The sequence below is a fragment of the Sarcophilus harrisii genome, chromosome 2 (genome assembly GCF_902635505.1).
Source record: "Sarcophilus harrisii chromosome 2, mSarHar1.11, whole genome shotgun sequence".
NCBI lineage: Eukaryota > Metazoa > Chordata > Mammalia > Dasyuromorphia > Dasyuridae > Sarcophilus > Sarcophilus harrisii.
The window spans coordinates 578,175,409-578,193,058 of NC_045427.1; the positions used below are offsets into that span (position 1 = coordinate 578,175,409).

Here is a 17,650-nt window from a genome sequence, read left to right on the forward strand (position 1 = left end):
TTGTATTGTTTATTATATTTATAATTATTATATTATTTTATAATTATTATATTATTTTAATATTATCACCAGTTAAGTTATACATGCCAGCTGCTTGAATTATCCAAATCCTATTCAAAATGAAAGGCGGATCGGATTCATAGGATGCATTAGGAAAAACTTTATAATGATGTTCATTTTGAAAGTTAAATAGTATTATTAAGGTCAGAAACAGGCTTGGTTAACCCTTTGTTCTTTGTTCTTTGTCAGTTACTCTTAAGGGACTCCTAGGCATTTGGGGGAAAGCTGTGTTGTAAAATTCATTATTGCCTTCAAAATTTCAGTGTGCTTTAAAAAAAAAAAAAAAAAAAAGGAAATATTTTCCAGGATTAATTGAGGGACTAGAAACATGACAAGTGAAAGTAATTAAGAAAATGCAAATTTAGGTAATTTGGTATCTTTGTGTTACTTGTCTCCTTTCTCCATTCATATGCTGTCCATTACTCTGCTTTATCTATGCAATACCTCAAGAATATACCCCCCCTTTTTTATTTTTACTATTACCACTCTAGTTTAAATCTTTCTGCCAGCTGCTAGAACTAGAGCACTTCCACATTTTAGCAATACTTGATTTTTTGAGCCATAGGTGAAGAGGCTTTTCTCCAAGGGTAGATGCTCTAACCAATCTAGAGCCCTGTGCTCTGCCTCTGCTTTTCAGAATCTGTATTATTACTCACACTGCTCTCTATAGTCATCTCATCAACTCTATCTTTGAATTCCTACTGATCCCTTACCTCCACAAAGCCCCCTCTGTTCTGTCCACTTAGCAATAACTTTTGTCCCTCTGACTTCATCCAGAATGTGATTAATCTATTCTCTCATTAATCTGTGAATTATTTTGTATCACATTAATTGCACAACGCCATACCCGTCTATTAAATTGTAAATTTGCTGTATTTTAAGAGAACAAAGGAAAAGCAAAACATTTATTAACTGCCTATTTGTGCCAGGGATGTGCTAAGCACTTTATACAAATATTTTCTCATTCAATGCTCATAAAAAGTCTGTGATTCAGTGCTGTTACTATCCTTTTACATTTGAAGAACCTGAGGCAGACAGAAATTAAGTTTTTTATCCAGAGTCACTCAGTAAGTGTCTGATATCAGATCTGAATCAAGATGTTCCTAGTTCGTTACTCTATTAGAGCCTAGATTTCTCTCCCAAGTACTAATAAGGGATAAATGTACTATTAAACTGGACTCTGTTACCATGAACTGGTCACTTCATCTCTCTCGGCCCCAGCTTTTCAGTTCATAGAATAGTGCTAATAACCATCACAGAGAATCAAATGAGATAATATGAATAAAACTATGAAAACTTTAAAGCATCAAATTTATGGACTCAACACAATTAATGATTTTATGCTACATACACACAAAGTATATTTAGTATAACTCCATGATAATTTGATTGACCATCAATTAGCTAAATAATAATGAGTCATTGTAAAGCCAAAGTGTACCTTCCATGGGGCTGGACATGTATGTGACAAGCATGTGTGCACATGTGTGTATAAATTAAGCAGTGAGCTACAGTTCCTATTCTCAAGGAGCTAAGAAAGGTACTTAGTGTTATAAAAGTTCTAAGCTAGCTGGGTGAAATTCAAGGAAGCATTTTCTACTAAGGAAATGGCCTGAAAACTGGAAATAAATGCAGACACCTGTGGATCCTCTAGATCAGTGGTTCTCAAACTTTTGTTTTCAGTATCTTTATCCTATTAAAAATTATTGAAGATCTCTTCAAAGCATTTTTGTTTATCTGGATTATATTTATAGACATTTACCATATTGGAAATAAAAACTATTTTTGAATTTGTAGACCCTCTAAAAGGGTTTCAGAGATCCCCAGGATTCTCTAGACCATACTTTGAGAACCACTGCTCTAGATTAATGTTTGTAGGTTGGTCCATTATATTATGTGGTGCTAGCTATTGATTTTGGAAGAAGAAAAGGAGAGTTGACAATTAGTAAGAATTCTTCATGTTGGAGTAATTTGGCTCTTGAGTTCCTGGATGGTTTTTTCTACATTTAGCCATAGGTCCCATTTTCCTTGGAGATATTTTATCTGCTGATATGTACTGCAAGTTGCCCAAAATTGTGTGCATACATACATACAAATTAAATGATCCTAAGATTTAGAGACAGAAGAAACTTTAGAGATCATATAAGCTTATCTCCATCATTACACAAAAGGAAGCTAAGACAAAGTAAATTTAAAAATCAAGTCTTTTGGTTTTAAATCCATTGTGTTTTACACTGTATGAGGCCGATTGATCTTAGGCAAGGAAAATACTGAAGGGGATTTAGATAATGATGACTTTGTAAAACAAGTTGAAGGGCATTTGTGTAGCTTCTGGTTCATTCTGTTATCTGTGAGATTTTTATATTAGGGGTAATGGAACCTTTGCAGTCATAGGGTAGGGGACCCTAAAACTTTTCTCTGGAAAAGACAATTCCATTTATCTGTATAAATATGAAAAAGAAACCTTTAGAAATTAAAATTGCACATGCTATGATTTTATATTTTGAAAGCGTTTGAAAGCCCAGCCTTCCCTACTTAGAAGTCAGTGCATTTTCCATTCTATCTAGCCATCCCCTGGTGTGTGCAGGTGTACACTCTTCCCTTGAATATTCATTAGTTAACAGCAAAACAAAAGTTTTATTCTGGAGTATTGCTGTCTTTGTCCCATATTGCCTGTTGTTCAATGGGGTCTTTGTGACTCCACTTAGGGTTTTCTTGGCAGAGACACTGGAGGGGTTTACTATTTCCTTCTCCAGCTCATTTTACAGGTGAGGAAACTGAGGCAAACAGAGTTAAGTGACCTGTCCAGGATCATGCAGCTTGTAACCTGAACTCAGGAAGATGAGCACTCCTGGATCTAAGCTGGCCATTCTATCCGTTGTGCAATCTAGGCCCTATCCTGCCTATAAGGCCAGGAAACTAGCAGCTGATTCTCAGAAGTGGAACGGGATCAGCAAATTGATTGGAATACTTTTATTTTCCTATCTCGTCTAGTCTTTCTACTCCATGACTAGTAATGAGAACTTTTTTTCTGATGCCCACTGCCCATCCCTCACTCCCAGGACATCTATTTGTAGAGAACTAATAGATTTTAAAATACACAGCCTTAACTAGGTACTGAAATATAGTATTGCAAACTCATAACACTTTATAGCTTAAAAGGCATTTTATATAACTCATTTGAAATATAATGTAAACTATTACTTTTATCTATTTCACTGTCAGATTTACAAAGTACTGTTCTTACTACAGTCCTATAAGGTCAATTATGCAAATATTATTATTCCCACTTTACATTCAGAGAAACTGAGGCTCACAGAGGTAAGGTGATTTATGTATTGCCATATAGCTAGTGAGCAGCTGAAACAATACTTGAATCTGCCCTTTGCTTGCAAACACAGAGCTCCTGTATTTTACTATTCTGTCTTTCATGATATAAGGGGTAATCCCAAGGTCCTGCTTGGACCTGCTTCATGTTCCCAAGTATGTTTTGTTCTGGGGGAGCTCTGAGATGGGATTATTCAATTTAATTCGCCAAATATTTATTGCTTTTACCATAGGTAAGGTCAGACATCTAGAAAGCTTAGTGGATAGAATGCTGGTTGTGGAACCAAGAAGACTTGAGTCCAAGTCCAGCCTCAGAATCTTACTAGCTGTGTGATTCTGTGCAAGTCACTACCTCAGTTTCTTCATCTGTGAAAGTCCCTAGAAAAGGAAATGGCAAATCATTCTTTGTCTTTGCCAAGAAAACCCAAAATGAGGTCATGATGGAACTGGGAGCAATGGATGAAAGTTTTTTTTCTTTTATAATTTTTAAAATCATATTTTTTTCACAGTATAAGGAAAAACTTCTTTAATGTTTAGAATTGTCTGCACAAAGAAGCAGTTTGTTCCCTTCACTGAAGCCTTTTTTGAGGAGACTGGATGACTATTTTTGGAGAGGTTATTCTTGTTTTAGATACAAGTTTAATAATAATAGCTGACATTTATTATACAGTGTTTTCAAATTAACAACATGATTCATATGCATTTTATCTGCATCACATGGCAACGCTTTGAGGTTGTTATTATAAAGATTACTCTTACTTTAAAAAATAAAAAACTGAGTCTTGGAGAAGTAAAATGATTTGGTTCCTTGAATCAAGATTTGAATTCCTACTCCAAGGTTTTTTCCCCCACTGTTTTATGAGGCATGGCCAGTAATTGTATGTATTTTTCAGATTGCAAAGATATAAAAGATTATGTCGGAAAACAGCAATCATTATGGGTTAGAGATGCAATTACGCTGTGACTTTTAAGAGAGAAGATATTAACTATGCTAAAACTATAAATAGAAAGGCTAGAAGGAAATTTGATGCTGGTAATATGTGAAGAATGGAAAGAAAATAATGACAATAAAAGTAATGAAGACAGTAGAAATGATCAAAGTCTACTTAAAAAGTTTTTTTTGGAATAAATGGAAGAAAATTACAGTAAAAAGTATTTCATAAAATATTTTCATATAATCTTCAGAATTTTTTACCTTTCAAAGGTATCTTAGTTTTGGGGCATAGTTATTTCTCTGAGACTTCTTGTATTCACACACACATACATCCTCTTATATTCTAACCCTCTTGAATATAGGAAAGGGTATTTTCAGCTTCTCTCCAGTTCTTTCCAGAGCCAGATAGAATTAATGATTGATAAATGTTCAAGAGTAATTTTATATAATTTGAATTTTCACTGTTCTATACCTTTTAGGTATAGACTTACATTTTGCATGGCTTCTCCTTTCGAAATATGTTTTCATTTCTGTCAATACAATACCTACTTGAAGAAGAGTTAACAAACCTATTTGCAGGAAACATAAGGAAGTTTGCATTTAAAATGTTGACAGTGGTGATTTTCTCTACCCTAGCCATCAGAGGATCCAGTAAGGAAATGAAAAATTAAAGGTTTATTTTGAAGCAAAGAGGATGCTGTCTTCAGTACTCATATTGTCAGTCTGGACAATTGGAATAATTTATCCATATTATTTTATTTTTCTCCATTTTCGTGGTAAATATTTGTTAAATAGAGTGGTAAAATTCAAGTGGGAAAGGATCATTTAAATTCTCTTTTAGAATTATGGGTTCATAGACATGTGAGCTGTGAGGGAACCTTAGATATCAGCTGCTCAACACTTCTCATCTGACATTTCCAAATTCACTTAGTTGCAGAACCATTCCTAGTCCATTGTTTTGTTCATTTTTTATAGTGACATGAATAAACTGGATCACTGAATACATTGATTCTTTTTTTTTATTTAATAGCCTTTTATTTACAGGTTATATATATATATATATATATATATATATATATATATATGTAACTTTACAGCATTAACAATTGCCAAACCTCTTGTTCCAATTTTTCACCTCTTACCCCCTACCCCCTCCGCCAGATGGCAGGATGACCAGTAGATGTTAAATATATTAAGATATAAATTAGATACACAATAAGTATTCATGACCAAACCGTTATTTTGCTGTAAAAATAGAATCAGACTCTGAAATATTGTACAATTAGCTTGTGAAGGAAATCAAAAATGCAGGTGGGCAAAAATATAGGGATTGGGAATTCAGTATAATGGTTTTTAGTCATCTCCCAGAATTCTTTCTCTAGGCGTAGCTGGTTCAGTTCATTGCTGCTCCATTGGGAATGATTTGGTTGATCTTGTTGCTGAGGATGGCCAGGTCCATCAGAACTGGTCTTCATCTAGTATTATTGTTGAAGTATATAATGATCTCTTGGCCCTGCTCGTTTCACTCAGCATCAGTTCGTGTAAGTCTCTCCAGGCCTTTCTGAAATCATCCTGTTGGTCATTTCTAACAGAACAATAATATTCCATAACATTCATATACCACAATTTACCCAACCATTCTCCAACTGGTGGGCATCCACTCAGTTTCCAGTTTCTAGCCACTACAAAGAGGGCTGCCACAAACATTCGTGCACATACAGGTCCCTTTCCCTTCTTTAGTATCTCTTTGGGATATAAGCCCAGTTGTAGCACTGCTGGATCAAAGGGTATGCACAGGTTGATAACTTTTTGAGCATAGTTCCAAATTGCTCTCCAGAATGGTTGGATGTGAATACATTGATTCTCAAAAAGGAGCCTAATCAAGTAAGAGCACTTCTAATATTATCTACAAAAATCAGGTTCTGTGGACAAGCTTTAAAATTACATAGAACAATTGTAGAATTGATAAACATATCATGAAATTGATTTTGCAATCAATCATGACAACACCTTGACTTCCTGAAAATTGTCCATGGCAACATAATTCCAAATAATAATATTTTTATGTCTCTTTACTGAATCCCCTTTAAATTCTTCCTAACCATTGGTAGATCCAAAATGTACTATCCAGTGCTATTAGCATTGATTTCTTGAAACAGCAAAGTCTAAGGGGAAAACAGTCATATGCCTACACAGGAATGATTTCATATTGAATGAAATGACTGGAAAATTAAAATGAAATGCTAGCCTTGATTTATTTACTTATTCACTAAATGGATCAATGTCACCAAATTGTCCAGATGTCCAGTCTATTTTCTTGACAGACAAGTGATTTGTTTCTTTTTGTTTCTTTTCTTTTCCTTCTTTCCTTCCTTCCTTCCTTCCTCCCTTCCTTCCTTCCTCCCTTCCTTCTTAGTGATTCCAAGTTGTTGCATGCAGTTGCCTCAGTTTACTCTTCTGGAAAATGAGAATGTTACTTCTGTACAGCGCAATATATTATGAAATTATTGTGTGTGCTTCATTTGTTTTTAAGTTATTTTAAGGAAAGCCACTCCACTATGTTATGATGATTAATTACAGTCACTAATCAAAGATATGTCCAGATTAATTTTTTTTACATCTGAAACTGCTTGACCAGCTAGAATTTTAAACTGTTTTCCAATTGGTTTGAGGGTTTCTGATACTTAATATTATGTCAACTTTGTATAATGGTTTATGTCTGACAAAATTTCCTTTTTTAAAATAATTCTGTGAGGTAGGTAGAAAAGACCAGCACATTCTAGTTATAGAAATTGAGATTCTAAGACACTCCTCAATTTCCAGGAAGTTATTGCAATTAAGTGTTAGAACTATGGCACTGGGACATGAAACTTGGTCTCTTGAGTCCTAATCAGGCAATCTTGCAAGTCTACTACAAATTGCTTTTTTAGATAACCTGTTTTGTTTTTCTTTGTCAGTTGCATTTTCAGGCCTGGGTTTTACAACATTCTACTTAGCTGGGAAGTTGCACTGTTTCACAGAGAATGGGCGTGGGAAAAGCTGGCGATTCTGTGCAGCAATCCTGCCTTTGTACTGTGCCATGATGATCGCCCTTTCACGCATGTGTGATTACAAGCATCACTGGCAAGGTGAGCCCTGCGGGACGCCTCCCGCATCTTGTTTGTTGTTCTTTGCCTTTTCATTCTTGAAGAGAACTGTGACATTGGAAGGTGATGCAATGACTTGCGTGTGAATTAGATTTAAGTGAGGGAGTGCTGTCACCAACCTCACTTTATCCTCCAGAGCTACTTGGGTCCAGCAGCAAGATTTAAGTCAGGATGACTGGAGATGGTTCTAGATGCAGTGGGAGACGTTGGATTTTTTTAAAAAAATAAGGTCTCTCCTAGGTCCCAGTTTGGCTGAGGCAATGCCCATTCAGTAATTAGGCTAGGTAAGAAGGAAGGAAGGAAGGAAGGAAGGAAGGAAAGAAGGAAGGAAGGAAGGAAGGAAGGAAGGAAGGAAGGAAGGAAGGAAGGAAGGAAGGAAGGAAGGGAGGGAGGGAAAGAAATGGAAAGAAACAAAGCCCATATTAAGAAGGAAGGAAGGAAGAGAAAGAAATGGAAAGAAACAAAGCCCATATTTAAGACACCTTGTAAGGTTTCAGTGGTCAAAATTTATATTCCTTTTGGCAGAGTCCCCACAGGGAAGGATATGACTCCCCAAGTGAACTATTTGTAAATGCTTTTTAAAGGATGCTTTATGGGACAAGGGGTGGATTTCCTTTTCTAATTAACTCTACTAAATTTTGTTGTAAACATTCCTTACAGTATCCTGAGTTTTTTCATTGTCTAAAACATAAAGATATATGAAAGTACCAACTTGGAAAAACCAGAGCACAAATTTCTATATTGGGTAAAACAAATGAACTGGAATGTACAGTTCACAGAATGTGTGGAGGATGCTATCTGTCCTTTTCCAGGTGATGGAGAATTGGGAGTAAGCTTACCTGACATTTTTTGGATAAACAACTCTAGGCTAAGATTGACTTCAGTTTTCATATTGATATAAGTAGACTTAATTTCTTCAATTCTGGTATATATGGGCTCATGCATCTAGACTAACAGAGACAGCCATGAACTCTCTACCCTTCCCCCTCCAACAATTCACAACAATAATGACTTTAAATCAACAAGACTCAGGACCCAAAATGCCAACTGCAGCTGTGTCAGTCTTAACTAGTCTTTCCTTTGTATTCCAATTGCTCTTCATATATTCTCTCTCATTACCAAATATAGGTCAGTTCTATCAACCATTTTTGTGCAAGATATACTAGCCTTCTTTCTAATATCTAGCTCTCATGAATAGTCTGGTAGCAAAGTTACTAGAATTCCTCCACCCTTGCCCTTTTAGCAGTTTCCCACAGACCTAATGCTCTGAAGATTTCCCTAGGGGAATCTGCCTTTCATTGTACATGTACACTCTCTTCTGCCTGTTCACCTTATAATGCCTCATTCTTCCTTCTTAATTGAGAGTAAGAATAATTCTTCAAAGAAATACCTTTGAGTGTTTTTGCCAGTAGGTCTGTCAGGGATTCAAAATATTTCCTAATTTATTCTTTGGGACATGCCTCCAGATCCAATTATAATTATAATTATATATTTTATATATATATATATATATATATATATATATATATATATAATATAATTATATATTTTTACACTTCAAGTCTGAATCTTACATTTTAATTTTGGGCAATATTACTACTGCCCAACTTGATCACTGACCTTATTCACAAGACTTTGTTCCAAGTCAATTTTTATGATTTCTAAAACTTAAATCTATCCTGAAATGATGACGATTTCCCACTATACAATGTTCAAAATAGTGTGCTGTAGGTTCTGAAATCAACAGTCATTACCCCAATAATGACTTAATAATCATAGCATCATTGAAATAGATATTATGATCTCCCAAGGGGTCCTTTATGGAGCAGACATTTCTCATTTTAAGTGAATAAGTTATTAATAATAAATTTTATTTACAAAATAGTTATGTTGCTTTATATACTCATTTTTCTAGGACTATGTTTGACATTATTAATTTTGCAGATTCTAATGTACTTCAGATTAAATCATGTCCCCAAATCATAATAAAACTATTTACTGACAAAACAAGCTATGACATACTTATAGCATAAGATAAATATTAGTGTTATTGTCTAGTTAGTAGAAACATTGTAAAGGAGTTGAAGTGTGTGTTGGTCTTCCTCTTGATTCAATTCTTCAAAGCATCATCATGATCTTAGTTAGGACAGCTAGATGGTGTAGTGGATAGAGCACCAGTCCTGCATGTAGGAGAGTCTGAGTTCAAATTTGACCTCAGACATTTAGTACTTAACTAGCTACATGATGCTGGGCAATAAGTTTACTCCATTTGCCTCACAAAAGAAAAAAGCTCCAGAAAATGATCATGACTTCATTGATAGGAATGCTTCTTCCCCACTAAGGCCACTTATGTTTCTTCTCATCTTGTGATATGTTCCAAATATTTTGGTATTCTTCCATAAGTTCAATTTGATAGGAACCTTTCTCTAGTTAATTTAACAAATTTTAAGAATATAAATGTAAATTAGACTGCCATCCTGTTATCAAATTAGCAGCCTATCTCATTTTCTGTTCCAATATTATTTAATTATGTCTTTAACACCACCTGTCACACATATCATCATTTGTAAAATGGTAGATCTTGCTTATGCCCACCATCTATTTTCCATAGGCTCAGGCTCACCTGAAGCTGAAGTTTTTCTCAGATGTTAGAGCTCATTGATTAGTAGTCATTTAACATAATTGGAAAATATTAGTGATGAAAAGATAGGATTTTGTGTCAAAGAACAACCAAGAGTCACTGAAAAGCAGAACACAATTTCTCAAATGCAACTAGCACATTTTCCCCTTTGATTCAATTTTGGTCCAAATTGATGCTTATTAGCAGCTTATCATAAGTTTTTTTTAATCAAAGATTTAACTATTAATTGATTGAATCCTGTACATAAAAGATTTTTTTTAAACTTTTTATTTGATTTTAGAAATGAATGAAATATTTCAAAAGTGAATCTGCCATTAAATTTTCCAAAATTAAAGTTTAATGCCAAAGTTATTGCTCCTATAGGTATCATATTTTTGGAATATTAGAAGGCTCCCTCTTAAATGTACTTTTCCCAACCTAAAAACAGTTTGGTCCTAAAATGATCAAATATTTTGCTCAGAACATTTAAATTATATCAAGTTCTGTATAGTATCATCGGCTGAAATATGTAGTATTTTATTTTTGATTTTAGGAAGATTAAGAGGCTTTATAATTGAAGATCATATACCCATATTCTTACAAAGTGAAAGACAATATAAATGCAATGTATACTACTAGCACTAAAGTTAATTTTGAACACCTGGGTAATTTCAAAATTTTCCTTTCGTTTAACACTTTATTTGTTAAGAATCTATTATTTGCTGGGGAAGTTAGGTGCCTCACGGGGTAGAGTGCCAGCCTGGGAATCAGGGAAACTTATCTTTCTGAATTCAAATCTAGAGACTTGCTAGCTGTTTGACTTAAGGCAAGTCACTTAATCCAGTTTGCCTTGGTTTCCTCACATATAAAATAAGCTAGAGAAGAAGATGACTAACCACTTTACTATCTCTGCCAAGAAAACTCCAAGTGAGGTCACAAAGACAGACAAGACTGAAATGACTGAGCAACAAAAATATTCAGAGCATTTTGTATTCCCCGTGTAAATTAAATAAAACCTGTTCTCAGAGAGTTTATTATCTAGAAGAGGATATATAATACATGAACATATATTTATAATCTTAATGTATAATGCAGGTACAAACAAAATGTTATATAAAGTAAGATGAGATTATTTTCTACTTGGGAATTTCTAGTTAAGAGGAATTAAGGGGAAATTTATAGAAGTGTCTTTAATTAGGTCCCAGGAGAGTCAGTATGGTAAAATGGTTAAAAAATTGGCTATGGTTCCACTTTAATTCAAGTGAATTCAAGTCCTGCCTCTGATGCATACTTTCTACATGACTGTGGACTAATCACTTAATTTCTCAGCATAATGTTATATCTGTGCAACTTGTTACATGGATATAACTTATTTTGTAATCTGTATTAGTAGGAACTCAGCTAACAGTTCCTTATACTTATAAATTCATAAGTCCTGCCCTTATTCTCCTAAAAGTATTGGTAGAATTTCAGAATTTTGAAGGGAAAGCATTTTAGGCAAAGGGCAAGATGTGAAGAAAAGCTCAGAGGCAATAAGAACAGGAGGTGCCTTATGCATGGAAAATGATGAGTTATCTTTTTCCCCCCTGGAGTAAAGAATTATGTGAGAATGCTGGATAAATGTCATAGCACCAGATTGCAATAGACCTTGGATGTCAGGCTTAAAGAAATATAGCCAAAGTCAATAGCAATATCAACAAACACAAGAGAAATTGTCACGTTCTGTTGGTGTCTCTATCCAGAGGGAAATTGTGTTTGCCATTGTGAGTCTGTCTGTTTTGGCCGCTTTCATGATTAGTACCAATCTTTTTAGTCAAATGAAAAATTCACTAGTATATACTGATACAAATTTATCTAGATGACTGGATCTTCTGTGCCTATGAATTTTTTAATAAATAGGCTTATTTTAGACTGATTTATGCTTGCTGTCCATTTCATTTTTCTTTTCATAAAACCTTGTTCTCTGTATATTCATATATGTGTGTGTTGTGTGTATATACATATATTTGTATGTATATATATATGTATATGCATATATATATATATATATATATATATATATATATATAGTTTGTATATGTGTGTGTCTGAAAGCATATTTGTACGGGTAAGATTATTACATAATACTTGACCACTTGTCAGATTTATTATACTTAGGATTTCTCTCATGTTTGTGTAGGATTAGATGGATGCTGCTGCTCCTCTCAGCTTTCAGATTCAGTGTTTTTATGATAGTCACTGCATATTTACTATATCTTTATTTGTGTCTTATCTTCCCTATTAAATTGTAAGTTCTATAAAGATTTACCCTGTCCTAACTAATTTCATTTCCTGTCCTCTTTAATAAACAGTAATAAATTCTGAAAGCTCAATTCCTGGAAAAATTATTGGAAACATTATTAAATACATGGTTTATGAATACTTAGGGAAGTAGTGATCACTTGAAACTAGCAGAAGTTCATTAAGAATAAGTCATACCATATTACATTTCTTTTTTAATATTGTTACTAGACCAGCAAATCAAAAGAAAATGCTATTAACAGACTGTAGCTGCATTTAAGGAAAACATTTAACAATAAGATGACAAAGGATGTACTTGATGACAGCACATCTTAGAGGATTTAGAGCAAATAAAGCAATCAGATTCAAAGACTGTTAATTACTAGATTCCTATAAAGGCAGAGTGAGGTCTCAGAGAATGCTGCAGCATTCAGCCCTGATCTCATCAGCATTTTTATTCTTGGAAAAACATATATACTGCATGTTTATTAGATTTTCAGATGACACATAAATAAAGGGATGACAGTGAAGACCCAAAAAAATATTAATTAGATTCATCCAGGTTAGAATGTGAGATTAAATTAGACAAGATAAACTTTAACAGCAAATTAATGTTAATTGGACTTTTTTTTTGTTTTTAAAAAATTGATTGTGTATGTATAAGATGGGAGTGGTATAAAGCAAGAAGAGTTCAGGTGAAAAAATATTTGATTGCAAGTTAAGTGGTCAAAAAATTCAAAATTTCGTTTTAATATGAATATAATACCCTGTTCAAGGGAGGTAGTATAGAGTACTACTCTATTATATCCTGATCAGGTCACATGAAACATTGCATTTAGTTCTGGGGGCCATGTTATAGAAAGGACATTGACCAATTGAAGCACATTAACAGGATCTTGATCAATATGGGAAAGGGTTCAAAATCAATTATGATAATCCTCTGAAGGAACTTGGGAAAGCTGGTCATTGAGACAAGGAACTAGACTTGTTTTGGATAGGAGAAGAGAGGAAAGGAGAAAGCTGTGTTACTCGATTGGTAAGCCAGGGAAAAGGGGATGATTACTCGTTAGAAAGGTCAGGCAGAAAATGTATGCTTAGATAGGGTGTTCTGGATGACTTAGTTGTCTCTGAAATCCTTTCTGACTGAATCATAGAACCTCTAGAAGTTGCCAGAAGTGGAGGATTATCTTTTCCAGTCCCTCATTTTACAGAGGATGGAAATGAGCCTTACAGAGAGGAAATAGCAAGAAAATACACACAATGTGCATATATATATATATATATATATATATATATATATATATATATGTATATTTGAATGGTATAAACAATAAAAGACCTACAGTACATTGGATAGATATACCAGGGGCAATTATTTTAAGTATCTTAACATCCATTGCTACATTTATAATAATTTATCATCTCATTGATAACAATATTGCTTCAGAAATGTTTAACCTTGGCTGGACTTCGCATGACATTAAAAAAACAAAACAAAACAAACAAAAAAGCTCATTAACAAAATATACTGTCAAAACAAAACTATTATGTTTTTTCCCTTTGGTTAATTATTAGCATATAACTGTAATGAGAGAATTTCAGTGGGGTGATTTGCAAATATCTACCAAGTTTTCTGCAGTGTTAGTTTTCTCCTCCCCCAAAGCACTGTGTGTGCACTGGCAACTATAGCGACAGACTGTTGATCCCTTTTTATTTCAGGATCATAAAGATGATGATCTCCATGTTCAGATGTTTAGTCAATGATCCAAGAGCAGTTAAATGTGAGCAATTCATTTGGAAGGATAAGCATTTTGGAGTGCATTATCTCACTTAAATGTGTATTACCAAGAAACAGAAGAAAGCCAAGACTATTGATAGATAGTTAGTTAGAAATGGAGGTCTTCATGGGAGCCTGTTGCTAAAGGCTACAAATAGCTGACTTTCATGGCTTGTTTTTTCCCCCCTGGGTAACTCTTGTATTTTGGCTACTAATATTTATTCCATCAATCAATAGATGTTTGTTAAGCACCTGCTAGGTGTCAAACATTGTTCTAAGCAATGGGAGTTTCTTCAGTGATAAGTATTTACTAAATTTAAGGGATTATATTAGGTTCTGAAAATGTACAGACAAAGGAAAATAGTCTTGCCTCAAGGAGTTTACATTCTAATGAATTCAATGCAACAGATAACTATTACTTAGTACTGGGTTTCCTGTACTGGTTAGGTGCTGAATGTTCAAAGAGAGAATGCAAGATAATATCTGCTTTCAAGAAGCTCATATTCTACCACAGAGGTTATGTGTATTTATGTGTTTATTTTGTATGTTAGAATCAGAGTGTAGAACAGAGTGCCAGTGAAATGTATTCAATGATTCAGTTTATTCTTGGTGATTTTATAGTTGGGATATTGGACATAAGACGTCAATTAAGTATTTTCAGTTATCATGATGGACACTTTGGAGCAGTCTGATGACTATTTTACATAGAAATTCATATCGGTTGTTAAGATGACTGAAAGAACCAAATTAATCGATTCACTCCCCATCAACTCTATTCCATTCTGTCCACTGGTGAAATTATATGAGAGAAAGAGAAGAAATGCTTTGATTCAAAGGAGAAATAATTGTGAAAATGACTTTGAAATTGAGATTAGAAAGCCAGAGATTATATTTTAGGAAGGAAGCTTCGAGAGAATTTAAAGATGTGTTGATGAACCTGAGAAGGAAGATGGGAAAGAACTTAAGGAGCAGGAAGAGAAAAAGGAGAAGATGAAGTTCCAAAGGAGGAGCAAAAGAAGAAGGAAAGCTTTGACAGAAGAGGTAGGAGAATTTGAGCAGAAGGATAGGTCATGGATTAAATAAGAGTAATATCTTAGTAAAGAAAGAGAAAATAATTTGGGAATGATTTTTAGGGTCGAATGTGATGAAAGAGTTAAGACACTAGAGCTAAAAGTGTTCACATATATTTTGTCACAGAAATAATCCAGGGGGCCTACTAGGAAGAAGTATAAGAAATACTTCCAAGAAGGTATAAAAATTTGGGAGAATTTTTCAGTAACCCACAAAGAAGGTAGAACACATGTATTTCTGCCATTACCAACTACATGTTTTCTGTGTCACAAAGGCAAGCTAGTCTTCTGTCTAGAAGAGAAGATAGAAGGACTTAATGAACATCCCTCTAATATTCAAGTTATAAAAGAAAATTGAAAATTTTAAATTTTTCTTAAAATATACATATTGCATATATGTTGTCTGAATAGTCACACATACATCTTCAATGTAAAAACAAAGAAAAATATTCTGAAGAAATTGTGGGAAATTCTGACTTGTTTTAGAAGTTTGGGAGATGGAAAAAAATCTGCCACAAAAAGGAGAAAGAGAAGAAGGAACACTGACCACTTAGAGCTGATAAAAATGTCTTTTTCCCAAAGAGGATAGAATTGATATTAATGAGAAAGAAGATGTTTGTCCTCCAGCAAATGATGACATGAATTCACAGGTGATGCTAGATGAGAAATAATTCTTTAAGGTTCAGAGTGAGAATAGATGAGTACTAGTGATTATAGATGCACTGCTGAGGATATGAGGTAGCAGTATATTGATCTGGTAATATCAATGGAGAGATTATTTTTTTCTTAGGGTATGAATATAGTACATAAAAGAGAAAGTTCCTCATATTTGTCCAACCAGGGGACTATTATCCACTTCTACTAATTCATGTGGATGTAAATGATAGTGCCAAAAGAGAAAAAAAACTGTTAAAAGTTAAAACACCTCAAGCAAGAAAATGAAACCCATACGATCAAAAGCATGGAATTCAGTAGAAAGAGCCAGATTTAAGAAGGCAATAGCAATAAAAAAAATATTTCTGAGAATAGGAGTTGGATTTCTGGACCACAGTTTAAAAGGAATCAGGTCTCTAGCAAGAGATGGTATACACTTAACAAAGTCTTCTCCCTAGAGTTATGAAAAACTAATAAAAATTATTTGGAACTGAAAAGGAGAAGGGAGAGAACAGAACTACCTACCCACATATATGTGTGTGTGTGTATATGTGTGTGTGTATACACATATATACACACACATACAAATACATATATATATATATATGTATATGTACAGGGATATAGGTAGGGATGTGGTAGATATCAGGAAAAGAATAGTAATAGCTACCAGAAATTGAGAGAAAACAATATCAATATGAAAGAAAAAAATAGAAATAAAACTATAGACCTCCTAGTTTTGTGAAATTGGGGGGGAAAAGTCTAAAATAGGATAAATTAGAAGTCCCATCATGTTTGACCTCATAGGTATTACTTAGGCTTAATTGGAATTAGCTCTGCAACAAAAATATGACTGTAAATTTATACTGTATATAGGCAGAATTGGAGAGTTGGATGGGAGCTTAGATCATTTCATTCAACCAATATACCACAGTAATCTCCAATATAATATACCTAATAAAGTCATCCATCTTTTTCTTGAAGACCTATGAGGTAAGCATTTCTCAAGCCATATGTTGTACTTGTGAATAGTTCAACTTTAAAGAAATTTTTTCCTGATACTGAGACTCCATTTTCCGCTTTATAACTTCTATAACTTTATAACTTTGGCCCCCAGGGCCAAATGGAAGAACTCAAGTAACTTTTCCACTTGAGAACCATTGAATATTTGAAGACAATTATCGTACTTCCCTTGAGTCTTGTCTTCCCTAGGCTAAACAAGCCCAGTTTATTTAACCTATCCTCAAAAGGCTATTTGAATAGAAAGACAAAATAGACTTAGAATTTGGGATATAGATCATAAGCCCCTTGATGGTTTTCCATCTTTTGGAGGATGAAATTATTATTAAAATGAGGCAAGAAACTAAGAAATCTGCTTTTAACCTAGAAAGAGCTCCAGCATATTTCTAGGTAATGGACCTTCTCATTATAGCGTTATATCTTGGTGTCAAGCTGATGGTCCATTTCACAAATACTACATTTATTTTGTCTCTGTCTTAGCTAGTCTATAATATATTTTAATGGCATTGTAATTTCCATTTACCATCTATTTTGATCTTTATCATGCTTCATTCCCCATCTGGCAAGCAATTCTCCCGCACACATATACACACATACATCTTCCATATATCCTCATAAATATTTCAGTAACACTTTCATTCCTCTCTGCTCATTCTATCTTATAACTTCCATGACTTTATTAAAATCTCAGCCAAAGCCCCACTTCTATAAGAAGCCTTTCCTGATCGTTATTATCCTTAGTTCCTTCCTTCTGAGATTCTT

At 34.0% G+C, this 17,650-nt stretch overlaps 1 protein-coding gene across 1 annotated transcript in view; it reads left to right on the forward strand.

Annotated features, from left to right (window-relative positions):
• PLPP4 (phospholipid phosphatase 4) overlaps nt 1-17,650 on the forward strand; it is a 175,928-nt gene that overhangs the window by 123,710 nt on the left and 34,568 nt on the right. The window contains exon 6 of the mRNA XM_031955960.1: nt 7,279-7,449. Within this exon, the coding sequence (XP_031811820.1) occupies nt 7,279-7,449 (171 nt within the window). The remainder of the gene's footprint in view (nt 1-7,278; nt 7,450-17,650) is intronic.